This window comes from Oreochromis aureus, linkage group 1, assembly GCF_013358895.1.
Source record: "Oreochromis aureus strain Israel breed Guangdong linkage group 1, ZZ_aureus, whole genome shotgun sequence".
Lineage (NCBI taxonomy): Eukaryota > Metazoa > Chordata > Actinopteri > Cichliformes > Cichlidae > Oreochromis > Oreochromis aureus.
In genome coordinates, this window is record NC_052942.1 from 13,677,099 (window position 1) to 13,700,328 (window position 23,230).

General features: G+C 40.2%; 2 protein-coding genes and 1 long non-coding RNA gene across 6 annotated transcripts; 2 read left to right on the forward strand and 1 right to left on the reverse strand.

Moving 5' to 3' along the window:
- Positions 1–5,656: 5,656 nt before the first annotated feature.
- Positions 5,657–10,209, forward strand: LOC120437753. Its single transcript, XR_005611388.1, has 3 exons — positions 5,657–5,962; positions 6,451–6,557; positions 9,957–10,209. It is a non-coding gene; the product is annotated as an uncharacterized LOC120437753 (long non-coding RNA).
- bloc1s6 (biogenesis of lysosomal organelles complex-1, subunit 6, pallidin) lies at positions 7,745–12,316 on the reverse strand. Its single transcript, XM_031728818.2, has 6 exons — positions 12,182–12,316; positions 11,884–11,982; positions 10,216–10,375; positions 9,434–9,521; positions 9,240–9,326; positions 7,745–9,136 (listed from the first exon to the last, which is right to left on the reverse strand). The coding sequence occupies exons 2-6, from the start codon at positions 11,945–11,947 to the stop codon at positions 9,017–9,019; spliced, it is 519 nt and encodes a 172-aa protein (XP_031584678.1). The 5' UTR covers positions 11,948–11,982; positions 12,182–12,316; the 3' UTR covers positions 7,745–9,016.
- slc30a4 (solute carrier family 30 member 4) lies at positions 11,926–21,880 on the forward strand. Of its 4 annotated transcripts, none has more exons than XM_031728815.2 (8): positions 11,926–12,062; positions 12,825–13,334; positions 13,963–14,109; positions 16,030–16,183; positions 16,407–16,632; positions 17,007–17,112; positions 17,228–17,362; positions 20,660–21,880. In XM_031728815.2, the coding sequence occupies exons 2-8, from the start codon at positions 12,941–12,943 to the stop codon at positions 20,812–20,814; spliced, it is 1,317 nt and encodes a 438-aa protein (XP_031584675.1). In that variant the 5' UTR covers positions 11,926–12,062; positions 12,825–12,940; the 3' UTR covers positions 20,815–21,880. The 4 variants fall into 4 exon arrangements, with proteins under 4 accessions (XP_031584675.1, XP_031584677.1, XP_031584674.1 ...); XM_031728817.2 differs by lacking the exon at positions 11,926–12,062 and adding an exon at positions 12,252–12,386; XM_031728814.2 differs by lacking the exon at positions 11,926–12,062 and adding an exon at positions 12,335–12,487.
- The last annotated feature ends 1,350 nt before the right edge of the window (positions 21,881–23,230 follow it).

The following is a 23,230-nucleotide window of genomic DNA, read 5'->3' on the forward strand; positions in this document are numbered from 1 at the left end:
TGAGGGGGGCATTGAGGGGTCAGAGAGAGAGAGAGCAGGAGAGATAGTGAGTAAGAGATCTTATTACAATCCTACCCATCTTGGGAATTTCCTGGTTTCATGCAGGACAAAAACCATTATAATTCATCCCATCCATTTACAATGCAATTCCTTAGCTTGGACCAAACTTTCTGAGGCAGGAAGTCTGACATTGTGTGCAAAGTCACAGGCAGAGATATCAGTGTTTGAAAATTCTCCATGTGAGAGTCTCGCTCTGAATGTACTCTGTGTACTAATATCCTCAAATGGGTCAGCCTGGCATGAAATAATGCCAAGAATCATTTCATAGATGGTGTCAATTTCCTCAAGAAGTAGCAAACCTGTTTTAGAATGGGTGTAAGCGAGTCAGTCTAGACCTGGCTGTGGGAGATAAGCAGTTACATAACTCTTGATTGCTGTGGGCAGGGCCTGCCTGGGAAAAAATGAGACGTTTTCTCAAATCTGAACTGAGGCATGGTGGCATTTACATTTCCACGGCTTTCCTCACTTTACAAAACAAAGTGACTGGCAAGTCAAGGACAACCAAAAACTAACAAGCTCTACTGGTGCAGAGTTGGACCCTCCTTTGCCTTCAGAAGTGAAGTTTGTAGCTGATTTACTGTTATACTTCTTTTTCTTTAAGTGCAACATCTCAGGTCTAAATTATTTGCAACAGAGGTGACTATTTATGGGTGACAAAATTTTAAATAAAAACTAAATGTGGAGAAAAAATTGTCTGAAATTTTGACACACAAATTCAGTTGAAGGACTTTTGTGCTTATCTTGGTCCAGGACACTCTCACAAAAGAGATTCTTACTCTCAGGAAATTCATTTCCCATTTTATGTTACACATTGTTGCAATAATATGAAGTACATCTACACTTACTGGCCATTTCATTAGGTACACCTTACTAGTACTGGGTTTAACCCACTTTTACCTTCAGAACTGCCTTAATTCTTCAGGGAGCATATTCTAGAAGGAGATGGAAACATTCCTCAGAGATTTTGGTCCATAATGGCATGATAGCATCACACAATTGCTTCAGATTTGATGTGCTGTGCATTCACAGATGATCTTGTGCTTGGCTCTAACAAGTAGCCATTCTCCTCTGACATCAAAAATGCATTTTCACCCATAGACCTGACCCTCACTGGATATTTTCTCCTCTGCTTACCAATCTCTGTAAACTTTAGAGATGATCATGTGGGGAAATCCCAGCAGATCAGCAGGATATAAATCACTCAGACCAGCCCATCTGGCACCAACAGTTCGTCTTGACCATGTCTACATGCCTAAATCCACTGAGTTGCTGCCGTGTGATTGGCTGAACAGGTGTTGCAAAGTGAAGTGGCCAGTGAATCTATTACTACAGTTGCAGTGAACTCCGCGTATTCAGATACAGTGCTAATAGAAAGGCTGTGTGAGGAGAGAGGACACCATCTTCTGACACTCATACTGCCGTTGGACTGCAACACACCCTGAAGTTTTCCAAACCACACAAGCCACCACAAAAAAGGTTATGAGGGTTGCAGTACTGGTTCTTGCTGGATTTTGTTTGTGCGTGTGAGTGTGTAAGTTTTTGTATGCCTGCTTTTCTGTCTGGGTGTGTGTGCGTCTTCTGCACCCGTCACTTCCTCTGTCTTCTTACGCACCTCTCCAAAATGCATATCAAAAGCAGAGGAAGCAGCAGACGTCTGTGGTCGACTCAAATAGAGCATATAAACAACCCTATAAATCCTCCCTTCAGACCTCTAACTTCAGGTTTGTATTATCACATCTCCACCTCACACAGGTCAGACAGGACACAGCCGTCCAACCGCTAACCACCCTGGCAGAAGAGGTGACTGTAGCTCTGCGGCTGCCTGTCTCAAAACTATCTCTTTGTCTCTCTCGCAGCGTTGTTGCTCTATTCCCAACCAAAGAAAACAACAAGAACAGGGCACAGTCATTTAATCAAATCACCCTTTCCCACCACAGCTTCACTCTTTAAAGCCTTATTTTTGGCCTACCAGTTGTTTCTATATTTACCTCTTTTACTGCAGTCTGCGAGGAGCCCGTGGAACCAGCCATTTGTGCCATAAACCCTTTTAGTGGCATTTGGGATTGTTGCAAGCATTTGTTTTGAAAATGTGACCAGCGTGGCAGCGAGCTGCTGCTGCAAGGTTCAAGTTGCACCTGAAGGCTTGAAGTGAAAACATCTACTGTGGTTCAACAACTATGTCTGTGTTTACACTGAGTAGAACTAACCTTGGAAGAAATTATACCACAGTGCAGACACAACAAGCCACCCGTTAACCCCAGCGTTGCATTAGGTACCCAAACTGTAGACGCTGTACTGCTGTTTCTACAGCAGATAGAAGTAGTATTTACTAAAAGCAATAATAATCTACTAACAAAATGTAAAAATGCTATATAAATGCAGGAAATTTTGTAAAGTGATGCCCACGTCTTAGTAAATACAGCTGAAAGCTGGATGTGTAGGCTACAGTACAGTCATTTTCCTTTAGCAAGTAGAAAATGTGTAAGTCCAAATCATTAATTTAGAGTTATTATAATGGCTAGTTCTGCTCTGTAGTGTTTAGACTTTGTTGTTAATGCGTGCCGTGCTTTCCAGTGTTTGTGTGGCCAAGAACAGTGTTGAGGGTTAGCCAGCTATGAGCGGCCACGACTGAAACTCCCACGGTGGTTAATCAGGACCAGCCTGGGTCCACCTTCAGGGTGTTGGTGGGAATGTCAAATATTATGGCAGCATTCCCATAACCGTGCTGCAACTTCAAGGGGAAATTTATTATAGTATAGAAGTTCGGTGAATCCACTCAGTTTGTTTTTTGTTTTTTACTGTAATGGCAAAATGCCCAGCTTAAAAGCATTTGCGCTGGCTGTAATTAATTTTGGGATTTTTACAACTGAAACATAAAAAACCCCCCCAAAGTTAGAATTCTCCAATAGCTCCACACCACCGTGTCAGCTGATTTTACTCATTTGGCATATGAAGCAATAATGTATCATATTATAGGTACGCTTAAAGGTAGATGCTACCATATTGCTTTTGCATGTTAATGTCTGTTTTGGTAAACATTAATAAAATCTACAGTCATGTGGCAAAAAAGCTTCCACAGTCCTGTGAAAAACAAAGCACTCGCCATGACTGAGTAGCTTAGAGGCACTTTTAGCAGTATTAACTTAAAGTAATGGTGTCCTGTATGACTTCACCAGTCTCTCACATCTCTTACAAAGTTGCTTCAATTCATTGAGGCCTGTTATTATTAGTTATGCACGCCTCTCTCAGAGTCCCAACACAGTATTTAGGTCTGGACTTATCTTTTTTAGCCATTCTGTTGTAGATTCGCTGCCGATATCATAGCTCTGCTGCATGACCCGGTTTCAGCCAAACGTCAGCTGTCACACAGGTGGTCTAACATTTGACTTTAGAATACTTTGTTATTAACTCAGTGATTGCAAGGTGCTGCGTGGATTCAAAACAAACCTAACCACCACTTGCATTTCTGTGTTTGACAGCTGGTATGAGGTGTTTGTGCTGATGTGCTGTGAGTGGTTTTTGCTAAACGTGGTGCTGTACATTATGGCTAAACATCTCTGCTTTGGTCTCATCTGTCCAAAGGACATTATTCCAGACGTCTTGTGGTTTGTTTACATGCAAACCTAAGATGTGCTGCCATGCTCTTTTTAGAGAGAAGAGGCTTCCTCCTGTCAGGCTTGCTCAGTCTTTTTCTAATTTTATTGTCATGAATTTTAACATTTAACGTGCTAAACGAGGCCAGTAGAATCTGAAATGCAGCTCTTGAGCTTTTTCACAATGCAAAGTTGAGGTGAATTTTCTGAGATTGTGTTAACACACACCTAAAGCTCCAGACCAGTAAACATCAAAAACATCTGCACTTATAGAGGTGCTCACACTTGCTGATGATGAGTTCATCAAGTGCATATAATTAGCAGCACATAGCTGATATTTTCCCCCTTCTTCCTGTGGAGGTAGAAAGGGCATATTCGTTTTTGACAGGATTACACAGAATCTCACGAAAGCTTCCTTTTTCACATGCAAGTTAAGCTTTTCATGTTTCATATCCCTAAACACAGCAAGCCTCTCACTGGTAAAATCCCAGCAGTGAAACTTTCACAAAGAGGAACAGCCGACTGCTGTGTCAAACACAGTGATCGACACTTTCATTACGTAACGCTCCAGTAGGTTGTCTGTTTATTTTATGATGTTTTATCAGCTCATCGCATATAAAATTGTCACCGGCAAGCCAGCGGTCAGCCAAGACAGTCATATAAAGTTTGTGGACTAAGATGAAGGACATCTTGCTCTGGCTGAGTTGAGTAAACCATAGCATAGAAACAACACTTTGTAAAATTATCACTGAGTTATGACATTTTCTTCCTTCCCATCAAAGCATAAAGTTGAAATATGTTTGAAAATTACTGTTTTGGAAAGATGCGGTGGTTACATAGTAAACTGTTGTGCTTAAAATCTGCACTGTACCATCTGTTGAGTCACAGAAACCTAATTACTAATCTTCTCCGTGCCCACTTATCCAGACTTGCGTATGCAGAGTTATATAAGACACGGCTGAGAAGGGAAAGTAACCTCACTCACTGTCACTTTGGTCAAAAACACCACAGGGAGATATATTTTCCAGAAACATGGGTCCAGCTTCTCACATGGTAGTCAGCGTGCATGAACATTACCAGGCGAACCAAATGGTAAAAGCTGAAGAAGACAATATTATGAAGCAACCATGGCCAGTGTGGGCCCACGGACCATATCCTGTTGTGGTGGAGCTGGGAGAGGCTTGGTGCTGCCAGGCTGGAGCAAACCACAGCCTCCCACTCTTCATCCGTCTGAATCACTGTTTACTTAGACAGGAAGGCTGCACGCTACAGCATCATCTGCTGTTGCTCCAGTCTGTGCTTGCGGCTTTGTGAAGGGGGGGGGGGGGGTATGTTTTCCCTGACAGCCAAGTTTCTAAAAGCAGAGACAAGTTTAAACCAAATGCCTGCAGGCAACAGAGCTCAGCCTCAGAAATCACTGCTCCTCTTTAGCTGTCTACCTCTGGATCCTTCTCCTTCTGGAGAACAGAGCCTCATTCAATCAAAGTATTAACTACTCAAGAGCAAATCCGGATACAGGTTCACTTTGTCAAATTTTATGAGGCCAAAGTAGGAAAATAAAACCACTCAGTAGGTTGGGATAAAAGTCAGTTTTAAGAGGATAAAAAAAAAAATTAATAAATCAAACAAAAACCTTTTGGTGGAACACACAAGTTCAGGAAGTGTTTTGTATGTGGAGCCTTTAGTTATTTGCAAAATCATTATTACCTTTTGCCTTGTAACAGTTATTTTTTTCATTTCAACAGACCCTTTTGTCTGAAATGTAATCAAATAAGATCAACAAAAAATAAACGCACAATAAAACGCACGGGGAACCTTAAAAAGGTGCACCATTAACCAGAACTACTGGTATTTCCTGCTTTATTGAATAATTATCTCATCTAAAAGAGTTCTCTTCTTGTTTACACAAAGAGGAGATTTTTTTTCTCCTCTAGTAAGCCCCTGACATTCTTTTATAATAAATCACAATCCCAAACATAACCTCTCTCCTTTTTTTGGGTCTTTGCATCACCCATTTTCAGAAAAATGCAGAAAAACACCAGCAATTAGTGTTGCAAAAAAGCATCCATATACTGAGCCACTGTATTTACAAAAAATGTCAAACAAAACTCAAAGTCAAGGTACTGAAAGTGATATTCAGACTGTGGTTTCCACAGTACTTCAGTTCATCGGTGTGGAACCGGAGTGCCCCTCTCTCCTAAGTCTGGACCCCACGATGCTTGCCACGCTGCGGTTCACCCCCGGCCAAGAAGGACAGGGCGGGGGTGAACAGAGTGATGTTGTTTTTGACTCCGTTTCCTGCTGTAGTAGTGAGTATAAAATTAGAGTTTTATGCGAAGTGGAAGGAGGTGGGAGAGACTCATGGTCGTGTTGGGAGAGAGAGGAATGTAACCTACTTTGCTGTCAACAAACCCCTGTTGTGTGTGCCTCGTACGTGACAATAGTAAAATTAATGTGAACAGAGACTATGTTTGTCCGTCTCGTGTTTACCAGTTCAGCGACAATTTAAGGTTTATGTGGGGACTGTTGAGGCTGTCTTAGAAACCAGCGAGGACCAGAGTCAGTAAACAAAAATCAGTCCTGCTGTTCGCCTCTATATGAAAGTTACTTGCAGTCAGAAATTGTCACCTGCCAGTACGATGAAACCCAGCCTAGGATGAGGTTTTTAAAATATACATTTACAGATTAAAATTTTCAGCTGTGTGTGGCGTAAGAAAGTGAGTTTTCATTCAAACCACAGAATATGCAGACATCTAAAAAAAGGAGAGAAAGTATTCATGGATCATTCACTTTGCAGGGGTGTGTCCCACATGTGGCCCATCGTCACAGAGCCAGATCCGGGTAAATTAACTGTTACTCTGCTGACACCTGGTGGACTTAGATGCTTAGTACAACTCATATAAGGTAAGTAATTGTTCTTTTGTCAGTGAAATGTCCCACATATAGAAATGTGTGAGAAGAAAAAGAAATTTTGTCTTCTATTTATGGATATAAGAAGCTGGGAAAATTGCACAATACACTTACCAGACACTTTATCAGGTACACATGAACAACCACTCATTAGTGCAAATATCTAATCAGCCAATCACATGGCAACTCAATGTATTTAGCCGTGTAGATATCATTAAGATGACAAAGTTGATGAAGTTCAAACTGAGCATCAGAATTTGGAAGAAAGGTGATTTAAGTGACTTTGAATGTGGCGTGGTTGTTGATGCCGGACTGGGCAATCTGTATTTCAGAAACTGGTGATATTCTGGGATTTTCCCAAACAAGCATCTCTAGGGTTTACAGGGAAGGCTCAGAAAAGGAAAGTATTCAGTGAGCGGCAGTTCTCTGGGCGAAAATGTCTTGATTGCAGAGTGGAGAGGATAATGGCCAGACTGCTTTGAGCTGATAGGAAGGCAAAGGTAATTCATTACAACAAAGTATGGAGAAGAGCATCTCTGAATGGACAGACTAAAGCAGAGGGGCAGCAGCAGCAGAAGATCACACCAGGTAAACATCAGGAAAACATTGCCTGGTCCATTGAGACTGCATTTCTGCTGCAACCATCAGTAAGGTCAGAGATGACGTAAACATGAAAGCATGGATCTATCCTGCTTTGTCCCTGGATGATTGAGCATGCATCAAGATATCCAGCTGTGTGTTAACAGCCTACCAATCTTCGTAAGACTGCCTCCAGCAGCATAACGCACCATGTCACATAACTCAGATCATCTCAGACTGCTTTGTCTAACATGACGATGAGTTCACTGTACTCAGATGGCCTCCACAGTCACCAGATCTCAGTCCAATAGAGCACCTTTGGGATGTAGTGGAATGTGAGATTCACATCATGGATGTGTACCTGACAAATATGTGTGATGCCATCATATTCTAACCAAAACCTCTGAGGAACATTTCCAGCTCCTTCTTGAATCTGTGCCATGAAGAATTAAATTGCAAAATTTAATTAATAAAGTGGCCGGTGAGTGTATCCGTGCACCACTTTTAGTTTGCTCCGACCTGTTCACCCTAAATTTTTCCACACATAGACAGCTGAGATGTAAAGAATACAGAATACAAAAGAACACAGCAGTAAGACAGTATACTATAAACCAGTCTGTTTTTTTATTAATAGTACAAATACTGAGGTTTCAGTAACAACTAGTGCATAGAAGCCTCTCGAAAGGTCTGCTAAACAAATTTACAGACGCTGATTATTGTGATGGCAAAGTTTGATACATTTTTATTCATCCACCATCATAAATTAGCTATACATCATCTGAACGGCAGAAATACAGTCAGTCAAATTTAGTGCAGACCTATGTGACTTTAAACAGCATGTCTTGTTTTATAACATTCAACACTAAGAGGGTCCAGGAACAACATATTAATACTTCAACAAATGACACCAAGCGCACTGATTATCCCAGGCTGTGGTCTGATGGCTACGTGAGTATCTAAGCAATTTTCAACAATTCTGTTTGAAGAAGTGCACAAATTGGTGTGCCATCAGACACTGATAGTGGGAAGTACCAGCATTTGATGATTTAGTTAATGTCTTTGGTTTGTGGTCTTCTTGGCAATGTAATCTGGGGTCAATCAAACCAGAGGTTTTGCAAGTTTTAGTCCATGTACTAAGAACTACTTAATAAGAGAAACATTTTCCAAAGCATCTTTCGGTTTCAAGATGGTTAAACAGACTTTTTCTTTACGTTTTGTTTCCACTTCTTTCAATGACAACCGTTTCAGATTATTCAAATAGAAAAATGACATCTTGTTCCAATTTTGCTTCCTTATGAAATGGATCTAAAGATGGTGAGTGCTGCCATAGAAATGAAGAAACAAGGTGCCAGAGAGATGCAACTCCAAAACTCAAGCAGGTTCCAGTTATTCTAGTGAGTTTACAGCCACTCCCGTTACTCCTAGAAACCAAAAACGTCTTTGAAGCCAATCTCAGCGTATAACGACTGCAGAAACAGCCATTAACATAACAGGTGGTAAACTCTGTCTGTACCACACAAACCTGCCTGCAACTGGAATAACGTACGTTTAAAACAATCATACTTCAAACGCAATCAATATTTCAAAGAAAATTTATATCAGTGAGCTCTGCATTAACATTTAACAATAATTTAAAGTAGAATTTGATATTAACTGTGATGGATTACATGTATCAAGCATGTTTCAAGTTGATGTTCATATAATATTTCTCCATTTCATTTGATCTTATAATTTTAAACTTGTGCACTTTGGAAAATGGCTAGCAGTAACGTGCTGTATAATGAATAAGAAATGTAATAAATAGACTAAAACATGCAAACCCCCGCCCCCCTCCCCCGTATTGTCTTTTAATACAGCAGACGCACTTGGGGATCCTACGTTCTTTTAGCAGGTTTGGCGATGAGCTGCCTTTCTCTCTCCAGTTCCTTCTCCCGCTGCTGCTCCTTCTCCAACGCCTCCTTCTGCTTTTGTTGCTGCAGCTTCAAAGCTCTTTTCTGAGAGGACACAACATGCAGGGCTTTGATTAATTTGCCTCCGTTCAGTATTTTGCCCTCATCTTAAGAGCACGGCCTCCAGTGCCGTCTAAGATAATAGTACCTTTAGTTTAGTTGTCTTTTCATGGAGCATAATCATCTCTTTCCTTATGTTCACCAGTTTATTGTGGTACATCTTCGCCTCTGTAAACTAAGGAGAAAGGCCTTGCTTACAAATCCCTTCTGTAGGCTGATGTAGAGTGCACAAACAACAACAACAACAACAACAAATTACATTAGAATTCAGTTCACACATACCAGGGAATTGAGGTCCAATAAGGCATTACATTCTCTGAACTTTGTGACTTCTTGGTCCAGTGTGTCCAACAGCACAAGCTGATTTTGTCTGAAAAACAAGAAAATAAAGTGATCATATAGACGAAAAACATCCCATTTAAAAGTGTCCACAAGCTTGTGTTTGTTTTTCATGACACATGATCTCACTGCCAGCATCAGAGGAACTGGTCAAACCAACTGTGCTGTGTTTACTGTAGGTTAGCGTCTGTGTGTTTTAGGGAGTTGTCTGTGCAAAAGGCAACTCGAAATGACAAAAGCCAGATTCTCCAAGCAGCTTTTTAGTCTCCTCCAGGTTCACTGACAAGCAAAAACCTCTTGGACATTATTCAGATCCACCAATGTGTGCATTTAACTGACTGGACTTAGAACAATTGCAACAGCAAGGGCAATCTCATCCCCCTGATTGCAACCTTTGGCACAGACTTGCCCTGACATGTCATTTGATTACCAGATCCTGATCTGGAATGCTCTTCTGTATTTACAGTTCCCCCACTGAAGCAGGCTGGACAAGAACATGCTGAAAACTGATGAAACTGCAGTAAACGGAGCGAAACGGAGGGAAACTTGCTGCTGACTGAAGCTACTTTCTGCTTCTCTCTTATTCACAAGGGGTTGCCAAAGCAGGTACCTCTGAATGCTTGATTTGGTAATTGATTATTATTTTTTTAGGCAAATGTGTGAAAGCTAACATGATGTCAAGCCCAAGAGTGCGTCCTGAAACAATGACACACGTGAATACTCACGTGAGCTCCTGGAGGGCTCTCTTAGAGTTCTGCAGATCTGGTAGGTAGTGAGTGAGGAATCCCTCTGTGAGTTTGTCCACTGCTTTCTTATCCACATACACGTTTTCCACCAGGGCTGAGCCATCCAGATGCAATGATTCTTGCTGGACCGACTGTAGATCTGTGAAATATTTATGAAAGAAAAACAATGTGTGAAGTGCAGAGCTAAAATTATATCAATACATTAGCTAAGTATTTTCCCCTTTGTTTTTTTTATCTGATAATGTCACAAAGACCATAAGTCAAGCTAAGCGTGATATCCGTTAAATGTAACGGGCTACCTTTTACGTCTTTTATTCTAATTACTGAGATGTTAGCTTTCTTTGTTGTGAGTGTGATCTGGATTAGCTGATGTTTAAATGTCATAAATAGAAGCTGAAAGTTTTGCTGTAGACAGTGGAAAATCCTTTCCTCATTCTATAAACGTGCATTTCAGCTAATTGCTGGACCATCAACAGGGTTTAGTTGTGTGCAGCAGTGACAGTTTAATTTAATTATCAAAATTGTATGTATGTATGTATGTATGTATGTATGTATGTATGTATGTATGTATGTATGTATGTTCTTTACTCTTTGAACCTCAAGACCAGACCAGAAGTGCCCAATTGATTTCCCCAAGGTGCCACACGAGAAACCGTGAATGCTGTGGACGGCCGTACCAACAAGCTTCTAAAGACATAAAGTTACCATTAAGCAGAATGGAGTTCAGCTTTTTGGTGTGGCCCTAATATAAGCTAAATGAAATTCACCTGAAAAATCACATCATCCATACTTCATTTTGATTTTATGGATAATATGAATAACAGGTTTTCACAACTGTCCCGTTAAAGCCTCCATTATTCTAGTTTTGTTTTAAAAAAAATGTTTTCAAAATGGCATTAGAAAGGTTAGATTAGAAAGGTGTTTCAACTACAGTTGCAGAGCTGGTTGTGTAGAGGTTACATTAAAATTTACTGTGAAGAACCACACACTTTGCCTAATGTGAGAGAACTGCGTTAGTCTGTTTTTAGGCACTTCTGTGTTTTCAGTTAAGGTGAATATATTACACATACTAATTTTTGGTCCTAACTGCAGCTGAATTATAATTGAAGTCTAATTACAGTGCCTCTAGTATGACATGTGCATTGCAGAACAGAACCAAAGACATTCTTCTTTTAGGACAAATATTACCCTCTCATATATATAATTTTCTAAAGTCTGTCAGCCCTTTAAAACCATAAATATATGCAGTCAAACCTCTGGGGCAACAACCCCCACATTCCACATTGTGCTCTTGGTGCAATACATGTATGAAAATTCCCAAGGAGAGGTGCAGACGGACAGAGTTTTCCCCTCTTGTTGACAGTTTCTGTTTTGGTGGAGCGGCCTTGTGAAACTTCTCACATTTCTATAACACTGCTGAGGTCGTGTGAATGTATTTGTCATACTGTGTGGATCTATAGTTGTGACCTATATATACCTTGACTACGTTATGCGTAAAAAAATGCAGAAATACTGGTAACTCCACAAACCTTTAAACACACACAGGTTTAAACACACACACACACACACACACACACACACACACACACACACACACACACACACACACACACACACACACACACACACACACACACACACACACACCTTCACTGTGAGGAAGTTCACTTTGGGACGAAGGTCCTTCATCTTCCATTCCTTCTACCTCCATATGCAACGATTTTACTGACCCAGTGCTTTTTTACCCTACAAAGAGGCACAGAAAAGGCAGAAAGTCGGGTTTTACTGTTTTATCTAGAGGCAAATATCAGCTGATCGAGCATCAGGTATGTAAACGTTGTGAAGAACTAGCTAGCTTGCTCAGCTGCTCCATAATGAGCACAGCGTGACCCAGGAGAGGCAGAGCAGCGGCTCGGCAGTCTGTAAACATCAGTCAGCACCTTACCTGGTTTAATCGGCATGGATCAGTAACTGTAGCCGTGATTAGTACGGCTATGTTTGCAACAAAAAAGAAGAAAACAGAGCGGAAATATTTTGGATTTGTCACTGCGTCTTAAAAGAAAAAAAAACGTCATGTGATCTGTGTAATCACGTGACTGTGCCTGTGAAACCAAACTTGCTGCTGGGAACGTGACAACAGCAATACAGAGGTAGTTCCCTTCCTCGACTCTGGCGGTTCAACCACTTTTAACATGACTGTTTTTAACGTGGGAACGAAATAAGTTTGAACAGGCTGAGGGAACAGTTAGTGGTAAGTCCCGCTCATGTTTCGTCACAGTCTTCCGCGCTGTGCTGACTGTGTGAGAGTCACAAGCCGACACGACAGGGTAGCTAACATTTACTAGCTAGCTTGCTACTGTTTAGCCAATACTGTTTTTAGGGGGACTGTTGAACTCAAAGTTCATCGGCTCACGTGGAAAAGTAAGCGACTTGAGGTCGTATATTTGAAACGTAAGTTCAGCATTTTGTCAGTCGTGTAAATAGCTCTTTTGAGACCCCGCTGTAGAAATCGATGAGCTGTGCGGACGTGAATGGATGCTTTCTGTGTGTTTTTGATATCATTTTCGCTTCTTTTTGTTATCCTCCAGTTGCTGAGATGGAGTAGACGTACAATCCCACCGTCGAGCACCCGTTAGAAAAGCGTGAATGATTACCCCAGAGAACAACAGCCTACACAGAGAGCTCACCCTTATCGGTATCAAAGATGTCAGGTGGGAGCCTGTTCGGCAAGGTGCGGTCCGCCTTCAGAAGGGAGCGAAGCGACTGGGACCTGAGCGACACGGCACCTTTTGATTTTTCGGACGAGCTGGCGGACGATGAGGCGCCCAGATTCAACAAGCTGAAGGTCGTGGTGTCTGGAGAGATGTCGGACTATTCCGCCGGAGCTTCGTCCAACGGTCTGGCCGTGAACACGCTGGTGGCGGATGATGATGACTCCCTGCTGGACTCGTCTTCCAGCCTGGGCAGCCCGGGGCTAAACATGGATCCTTGTGACAACTGCACTAGAAAGCGGGAGGCCATCAAACACAGGAGGGTGATGAAGAGGCTTGGCATTGCAGCTTTGCTGTATTTTCTTTTTATGACGGGTGAAATTATAGGTAAGAGATGGACCTTTGTCACTGTGTGGTTAATCACAAGAAGAAACTTAATAACAGATCTATGAACGATATGAGCGGAATGAGATGTCAGTAGCAATAAAAGGCTTCCATGTAAGGCCAGCTTTCTTAAAACAAAAACACCATAAAGCATGAAGATTAGGAAAGTGTGAGCCAGTAGATTTCATTCACATGTCTCAAAGTTTTAGAGTCAGAAAAGTGGCAGCATTTGCTTCATTGGTGTTTGTCAGGATTGTCAGCTGTATGGCAGGATTGCAGGCAGCCTGATGATGACTGATTGTACATGTCAAACATTAATTTCAGGCATGGGTTAAAACCTCTCCTGTTTATTTCTTGATGCCAGCCATCTAATAGATTAGTGATTTTCCGTAGCCCTGGTTAAAAAATGATTATTCCAGAAAGAAAAAAGATGGTAGAAAAACACAAAATACAAGTAATGTTTAATCAAGTTTTTATCTGCAGTTCTTGTTTTGAACCCACATGAACTGGACTGGTCTTGTCTTCTTTACGTGTCAGTTGTCTCTAGTAAAACAGTACTTTTTAATGGTGTATTAGTTACACACAAATTGTTTAAATATATTTTGTTATTTCTGTTATGTTTTGCTTTTAGGTGGTTATGTGTCCAACAGTTTAGCCATCATGACCGATGCGTTGCACATCTTAGCCGATGTTGTGGGTATTCTGTTTTCTATGCTGGCCCTCTTTCTCACGACTAAACCACCAACCAAGAGATTCACTTTTGGACTCCATCGGCTAGGTATGTTCTCATTTTTGTTATAATTCCAGGTCTGCCTGGCCAATGAACTGCCAGAACTTTTTCTGTTTTAAAGATTTATTTCTTACAATTTAAGCCCAAAGAGACGTGCTGACAGATTTCTTTCAGAACACTACAGAAGCATTGTAGAAAAACTGAGAAGTACTGTAGAAATTGCACCTTTTATTTCTTTATTAAGATATCTCAGGGATTAGATGTGTAGTTAAACTTCTTTACACTGACGGAAAGGGGACTTTAATTGGTCCGGCCCACTTAAGATCAACTTGGGCAGTATGTGCCCCATGGTGTAAAATCAGTTTGACATCCCTGCCTTACAGCATTAGAGATGCATAATTGTAAAAGCTCTGCCAGAAACTGATAAATGTCATGTTGACTCTATGAATGTTATCTGTTATGAATGTTTATCCTTTTGTTATAAACCACTGTTTCTATTTTATGGCAGTAGAGTTAAAGTAAATATATAAATGTCTTCATTACAAAACTCTTGTTGAAGTTGTTGAAGTGCAATCATTCATGGAAATGGCAACGACGTGAACTAAAAGACGTATTGTTTTCTAAGTTTTGGAATCCTTACACAGCGGTTAGTGTGGTCACTCTGTTTGGATCTAAAGGGGGCCCCCGAATCCTAGATTAAGTTTCTCTATTTGTTTGTATTGACTGCCTTTTTCTTCTTCTCTAGCTGAAACTGTGTTAGACCTTTGAAGTATAATATCAGCTACGGGAGGCAATGTCTCTGAAAATAGTTTGATATTAGAGTGTTTTAGTTTATATTCAGCTAATGCTTTGTTTCCTCAGCTAATATTATTCCAGGAGAAGTGTTGTAAAGTTGCAGTCCATCCTAATTTTTATTATCAGTTTATCTTAGAGTTATTTAGTTTACTAGGCAAGGCCTAGTTAACACATTCAATTTACTCTGGTTTGTTTGACCAAAAGTCAGAAACGCCAAAAGTTTATCCTAGCTGGTTCCATTTGTGAAATGTGGAAATCTATGGTTATTGGAAGACATCTCCGAGGAATCTCTATGATAATAAAAGACCCAGCAGGGAACCTGACTTACAGTTTTCTTTCTTTTTGTATTTAAATGTAATGTAAACCAGGATAGGTCTGTTTTTTCTTTTGTTTTTTTCTTTTTGCTTTCTTTACTACATTAATTAATTAATACACACCTCTTTGACACATGATTGCTTTGGTCTGCTACATTTTATCAGTTCAACACTTATAAATATGACAGCACATTTTTAAAACCACAAATTTCTTCATTCTTCTAAGATTTGTCTTCTTAAACAGCATACTCACTGGCTCTGATAAGACATGGTGAAATAATACAAAGCAAGACATGAGCTTAAGGTGGACTAGAAATAAACTAAAACACAGGGTATTTTAGTTTATATCTAGTTTGTCAGTAGACAAATAGAAGGGTTTTTCCTACATAGAAGAAAAAACCCTCTCTGAGCTGGGAAAACCCCACATGGTGGTGTCCACTTAAATTAAAATTAAACTTAAGGTTTACACTGGACCCTGTGTTTGAGCCATAAATACAAATTATATTTGGTCAGGAACAGCATATAACTTGGAAAACAAATGTTAGATCAGGCGGTGAAGGTGCAGTAAACTTTGTTTAACTTGCAGTAAAAATTAAACCTGACAGGAAGAAAATGCTCCGCAGTGGGCAGTGGAGTGAATGAACTGAGTTATAGTAACTGAGTAAGATCATTTCTGCTTTTTTGGGGGGTAGTGTCATAGAATTGCTATATCATGATAGTATCTTATTCTAAGTTCCCTGATAATACTTATTAACATTGAATAGAAATGCTAGATTAGATTGGATGGTCTAAAAAAAAAAAAAGCCTTGATTTCCTAGACTGGTAGATAAAGATAAACTGGTTGTTTCTTCCTTTCTAGAGGTGGTAGCAGCAGTCCTCAGTGTGCTGCTCATCTATATACTGACTGCCATACTGCTCTATGAGGCAGTTCAGAGGACAATAAAACAGGACTTCAGCATAGACGGCGATGCCATGCTCATCACTGCAGCTGTGGGGGTGGCTGTTAACATTATGTAAGTAACACTTGTTTCTATAGCAAAAACTTTAGAATAATTTTAGACTACCAGTAAAAGCGGAAGGCCTCAGTACTGTCTAACTGTGCGTCAAGCTGATCTTCAGTGTGTAATGTTTAACCACAGCTTGTGACTGCAAGTCTTTAAACCCCTGGTGGCAAAATGTACCATATGCAATGTAAATGACTCAATTACTTCTTGTTTGCTTCCCTGGCCATTACAGAATGGGCTTCTTGTTAAACCAAGGTGGTCACCTGCACTCACATAGCCACGGCCACGGCCACAGCCACGGTCCGTCTCCCGCCTCTGCTGGTGCTTCAAGTTCACAGTCGGCTCAGCAGCAGAAGCCACATGGCAGCCTCGCCGTAAGAGCTGCATTCATCCATGCTTTGGGCGATCTCCTCCAGAGTGTCGGAGTGCTCATAGCTGCTTACATTGTCCGGTTCAAGGTTTGTGTTTGTTTGTTTGCTTTTTTTAACAGCTTATATTTATTTTTAATACTGCAGGTGTATTTGCTTTGCATAAATATCAGTTGAGAGGCACTTAATATAATTGATATCTTGAATGTTGTTCCACAGTATAAAGTGAAAAGGTTTTGTTTTATTATCTTACTCCGTGAGAATGTAAAAGAAGTGTTGATGTGTAAAATGGAAATGTAATTGAAGTTGTTAAACAAGGGAATTTTGCCTTTTGGAAGTAGTAGTTATGGAGCTTTACAACAATGTAGGTCTAATGTATGATGAAGTGTATTTAATAAAATTTAAAAAAAAAAAGATTAATTGAGAAGATTCAGGAGGTTTGATGTAGCTTTCTGATTTCACAGCCGGAGTTAAAGTTGGCAGACCCCATCTGCACGTACATCTTCTCCATTCTGGTTCTTTTTACCACGTTACGCATCTTACGAGACACAGGAGTCATTGTGTTGGAGGGTAAGTCCCATCTCCTGTTGCATAATCCTGTCAGGGGATTCTGTTTAATTTAAACAGTACAGAGCGGGATGGACACACTAATTTGTTTGCTGACGTTTTTATCTTGCTGTGTCAGGTGTTCCCAGGCACCTGGACACTCAGCGAATCAGAGAGGACCTCCTTAAGCTGGAAGATGTCCAATCAGTCGATGAGCTGAACGTCTGGGCGTTGACGGCGGACAAGACTGCAGCACTGGTGCATCTCCAGCTGAGTGAGTGGCTGCAATAAGAAATGTGTAATGTGATTAAAAATAAAAACCACAATTTCATGACAGTGCAGAGCAGGTGATTTTTCATCTGGCTAAAGCTTTTGGGGGGATTTCAGTATGCAGGAAAAACCCTGTTCAATTTGGAAAACATGTTCTTGAATGTTACCTAGAAACTACTGAAACACTGGAAAACAGAACTTCTATTCACATAAAAAACAATTGTCATTGTTAAGAGACAAATAATGAGCACATTTTCTTTAGTCGTGTACAACTATTCTTGATTTACAATGGATGTAATACACTCACTGGCCAGTTCATTAGGTACACTTTGCCAGTACCAAATTGGATTTAATTTTTCCTTCAGGACAAGAGCAGAACAATTATTAATAACAAGAATTATTCAGTGAGCTTATATAATGATAACCATGTTGTCAGAATTGACAAAAAAAAGTAAAATTTACATTAGGAATACCTTTAAGTCTAGTTTAAATATATTTTAAAAATCTGTTGGCAGTGACTTCTGCTTTTTTAAAGTATTCTACTTTGTGCAAGATCGAGCCAAGTTAGTGAAGTCATTAACTTTCTGCTGAGGAAGCATGTCAGGGCTGTGGTTTAGCAAGCTTCTCTTATTTGTGTCATTTCCTGTACTGATTTGTCCGTGGTTTAAATGTCGGAAGAGAAGGGTCTGTGTAGAGTCTTTGTCCATCTGTATCACAGCCTTCTCTGGAATGTCTTTGTTTTCAGACTTGTTTGTTTTCATAATTCGGGCTCCATGGAACTTCACAGCAGGGAAGTTTGGGAAAAGTGCTGATACTGGTTGCTGTGAAATGTAGCGTGCTAGAGTATGTTTGAAAAGTTTGGGCCACACAAATGTTTTTGTCCCACCGTTTTAAGCTCCTTTACAAAAGTAAAGTGCCAGTTCTTCATTTTTCTTTCACCCATATTTATTTATCATTTTTAGACAACTATAGACTGTTCTGAATTCAAGCTTTTGCTTTAAAAATGAGAAAAAAGTGTTTATAAAGCCACTGTAACAGAGTAGTGTATAAAACTGGCTTTCACTGTTTACTTTTGACCCACTTAACTGTATTGAAATGTGGCACACAGAACAGTTCACTCATGCGCTAAGCTGCAGATTGTACACAAGAGGGAGCTGTTTAGTCATCGTTGGAGCATGAACTTTCACTTCCTACAGAAAAGTCAGTTCAACAATAGTTGCAGATATCAGTCTAAAATTAAATATGATAAAAATTTGATTTCTTGATGTCTTTAGCAATGACCAGAATGCCAAACTCACAATGGCCACGTCCACCTTAAGATATAAACTTTATGTATTCCGAAGCTTGGACATGCCTGTGGTAAAGCAGCCAAAAATTAAATCATAACAAACATACAACAAATATCTTAAATGGTTATGCAACTCAGTACAATAGTATAAAGATCGACTTTCAGCTGCTCCCTTTGACCTTTAGGAAAGGGTCACAATAGTGGGAATTTCTGCATGTTTGATTTGGCAGAGGTTTTACACCATCCTGACACAATCCCAGAGGGATTCGAGTCCCCTCCTGGGATCTTTGGCTTCTTATGCAAATATGTAAAGCACTACAATAGAGTTCCACTTCACTACAATAGAATACAATGTGTAAAATATGTCAGATTTAACAAAGTAAAAACAGAATACAGTTCAGTGCAGTAAAGCAGTTTAGTGTCTGTGTGTGCTGTAGTGTTGTAACAGTGCAGGTTGGAAATCTTTTTACCTGACTAGGTCAGATTCGAAAGACAGACACCCTCTCTACTTTAAAGATTAGGCTTGAAACTTTCTTTTCTTTCTTTTTTTTTTTTTCTTTTCTTTTTTAAATTTAATATAAAGTTCATAGTTGGAGCTGGATCAGGTGACCATGAACCCTCCATTAACTAATGAAGTGTTAAGAGTCACGGTTCTTCAATAGCTGCAGGCTTCTGGGGGTATTTCTTCTTCACTCACCTCTTTTCACTCTGTGTGTGAAAAGAAGGGAGTGACACCACTCCACTTTCAGTCATTCATTATTATTAATCTCTCACTCTCCTCCACAGTGTGTCATCTAACAGTTCCTAGCAGATGGCTGCCCCTGCCTGAGCCTGGTTTTGTCAGAGGTTTCTTCCTGTTAAAAGGGAGTTTTTCCTCCCCACTTTCATCAAGTGGTTGCTCATAGGGAGTTGTCTGATTTTGGGGGATTTCTCTGTATTGTTGTAGGTTCTGAATTAAACTGAATTAAATCACCATAGCACATAACACGGTCAGGAGCAGATTGTGTTCAGAGTTTCAGGTTAAAATCACCTGGAAGTAAACTGAAACTGGAAGTGCCACATTTTCACTGATTCTTTTATTCACGGTATCCTGTTCAAAATGGATTCTCTGCTGCAGGAATACATATAGATGCATCTTGTAGAGCTCAACACAGCCAAAATGTGACCCAGCTGTGGCATCACAAACACTGCATCACATTGTCACTGTAATTTACATTAACTTCGATGATGGCTCTTTTATTTTTTTCCTCTGCTGTTTGAATTGCAGCTACTGCAGCACACATTAGAAAACTGATCTGTTACAGTTTTAGGTTATTCATCGCCAAAAATCAGTCAAACTAATTTCACTTTGATATGGCGACATACCAAATCGAGTTCTCTTCTTTATTAGGCTATGGGATAGTGTCAGAGCTGAATGCACTGAGTAACCATTAATGTTTAAGTGTATGCAGTTTAAAGAGAGCACACTAGAGTAACTATACTATTACATTTATTCTTCTGCATGTGTTTGTGAGCAGATCAATTTAGCATGATGTAAGCATGCCCAGAGCCAGAAGCAGAAAGCTTGGAGTAACAAAGAAAGCTGCTAACTGCTGTTGTCATACCCCTCACCTCTGACTGAGGTTTTTAAGTTTGTCAATCCAGCTAATGCAACGAAAGCCTGGTCATACTGCTCAGACAGATGTGTTGCAATGTCTAGACTTACTGCAAGATTTCCTGCATTTATCCTCACGGCGGCACAGCTGAATGAATCTGAGAGAGAAAATACTCCACCTCCTGTCCAGCAAGTGGTACAGACGGTGGATAGGATTATCCGTGATGCATAATTTCTCCACCAAAGTTTAAACGGTGTCCAGTGTGCAGCCAATCACAGAGCCAGCCTTCTTCATCAGTTTATCCAGTCTGTTGGCGTCACCAGCTCTAAATATCACAAGCTGTTTGTTGTTAGTTGCAAGTTGTTGTTGTTGTTTGTATGTATATATAATATATTTAAATGTCTCTTTGTGTGCACAGCGCCCTCCAGTGCTAACAACTGGGAGGAGGTCCAGGCAAAGGCGCGTCACATGCTGCTTCACACCTACGGCCTCACCAGGTGCACAGTGCAGATCCAGACACACAGGCAGAGGGTGGCACGCAGTTGCACAAACTGCCAGGAGGCTAGCGCCTAAAGAGGGAGGTCAGCAGTTCGTCACACAGTGTCGGATGGCAGAGAACGCAATATATAGAGAGCCCTGAATGTAACAGTGCTGCTACAGCTCAGTGCCACAGCAGGATCCACAGCACACTGATGTAACTGGAAAAAGAGAGGTGCCAAAGGACAGTCAGAGGAATAACAACAGATCTAATTAAGAGAGATCTACAGCCTCTGGGGGCCTCACGTCTTCACGCTTGCAAAGCTTTTGAAGTGGGAGTTGAATGTTTTTCCTGAGTCAGATGACAAAAACTTGCCCTTAATTCACCATCAAAGCCTCTTCTAAACCATGTAACCTTTTTTTTTCTTTTATAGATTGATTTGTCACCACTGATGTTTTGTTATCAGATGTAAATTTTACCTTTTGTTAGAACTGCACATTATGATTTTTATTACTGTACAAAGCATGTCAGCTGACATACCTCATGTCTAACAAGATATTTGGTCAGAGTGAGGCACTGTACTCTTTACAAGTGGAAGAAGTGAGCAAAAACTGCACCACTGCATCCCTTTAGTAGACAGTATAGCTCATTACATGCTTTGGAGCTTTCATGTTATTTAGCTGATGTCTGTAAAAAGGCAGACTTTAAGAGAATAAATAACCTTAGAAATTCTTAAATTGCTAAAATGACCATCACTTAAAGTTAATTGGCATTTTTTGATACTGACATTTTATTGTAACTCTCAATTGTGATGAGAAGGCAACTGACAATCAAATCATGACTTTAACTAAGGGGACGTGCTAAAACGGATAGCTTCAGCATGGTATCATCCACATATACTCCACTTTCTTTTCCATATCATAAACTGACAGTATTTTAACACACACAGGTGTGGGTGTAGTTCCAGTATTTCAGAGTTGCGTTGTTTTCATGGAGGAGGTTGCAGTTTGCAAGTTATGATCTTTAAAATGTTATTTCTGTCACTTGTTAAGAGGCTGTGGGGGGGTTGTGTGTAAACCTTTCCACATCTCTGATATTAATCACCAAGGAAATTCAGGAACGGTATCACTGTTTTTGTTTGTAATAAAATGTTTTAATTTTTTTGTGTTTCTGCCATGATTTTCTTGACAGACCGAGCTCACAAGGCAGTATAATAATAATAATAATAATAATGATGATGATAATAATAATAATAATAATAATAATAATAATAATAATAATTATTATTATTATTATAATAGCAAATTCCACACAGGCTCACCAAAATCGGACAACAGAAAACCGTAAAAAATGTTGTCTGGTCTGATGAGATTTCTGCTGATACAACTGGATGCCAGGGTCAGAATTAGGCATAAATTACATATAACAATGGGTTCATCCTGCCTTGTATTCATCATTCAGGCTGCTGCTGGTGGTGTGGGAGATATTTTTCTGGTACACTTTGGACCATTTAAGCACCACAGCTTACCTCAGACTTTTTGTTATCAATCTGTTTATGACCACAGCGTGCCCTTCTTCTGTTGGCTGCTTCCACCATGCTCAAGTCATCTCCAGTTGGTTTCTTGATCATAGCAATGGCTTCACAAGCACCAGATCTCAAGCCAATAGAGTGCCTTTGGGATGTGGTGGAACAGGAGGTTCTTATCATGGAAGTGTGATGCAACTGTGTGATGCTGTCATGTTACTATGTACCAAACTCACTGAGGAATGATTCAAGCACCTTGTTAAAACTATGCCATGAAGAATTAAGGCTGCTCTGAAGGTAAAAAAAAAAAAAAAAAGTTCATCCTGGATGTTGTTCCAAAAAAGGGATTTGAGAATTGAAACGGTAATAAATGACTCACTGGCCTAAAATCTGTGAAAAAAACAATATGCCAAACATATCTCTCATGATAATAAGTCATTTTGAACCAGAAAGAACATTCCTATCATAGGTAGAAGCTGCAATCAGTTTCTTACAAAGTTACTCTTTCATTTTATTTATTTAACCAGGTAAAAAGGCTCACTGACATCAAAAATGTCTTTTTCAAGAGAGAGCTGGGCACATACAACATCAAAAAGTTTTATAAAGACAGTTACGAGTGATGATTGGGTGGTGTGATCCAGGGACGGAGCTGGGGGGGGGTGGCTTACTGGGCGGAGTCCACTTCAGGTCTGTCCTCATTTCCAATTATACCACCCTTGCTTGTTTGTTTTTTTCCCCAAATGGTGACACTTAGTGGCAAATTTTAAAGTGTGCCACCAGAATAAAGCCTTAAAGCTCAGAGGTTTACTTTTGTATTTTCTGATCTTAAGTCACTCATGCCAACACACATCAGTAACCATGCTGACCCATGTGGACCATATAGACTTGTGCTTACTGGGCCTCTGTCTTCCTATCCTCACAGACTTTTGGAGTTCTGGTAGCAGCCTTGAAGGTAGTCTCCCCCTGGCATACCTCACTATGTGGGC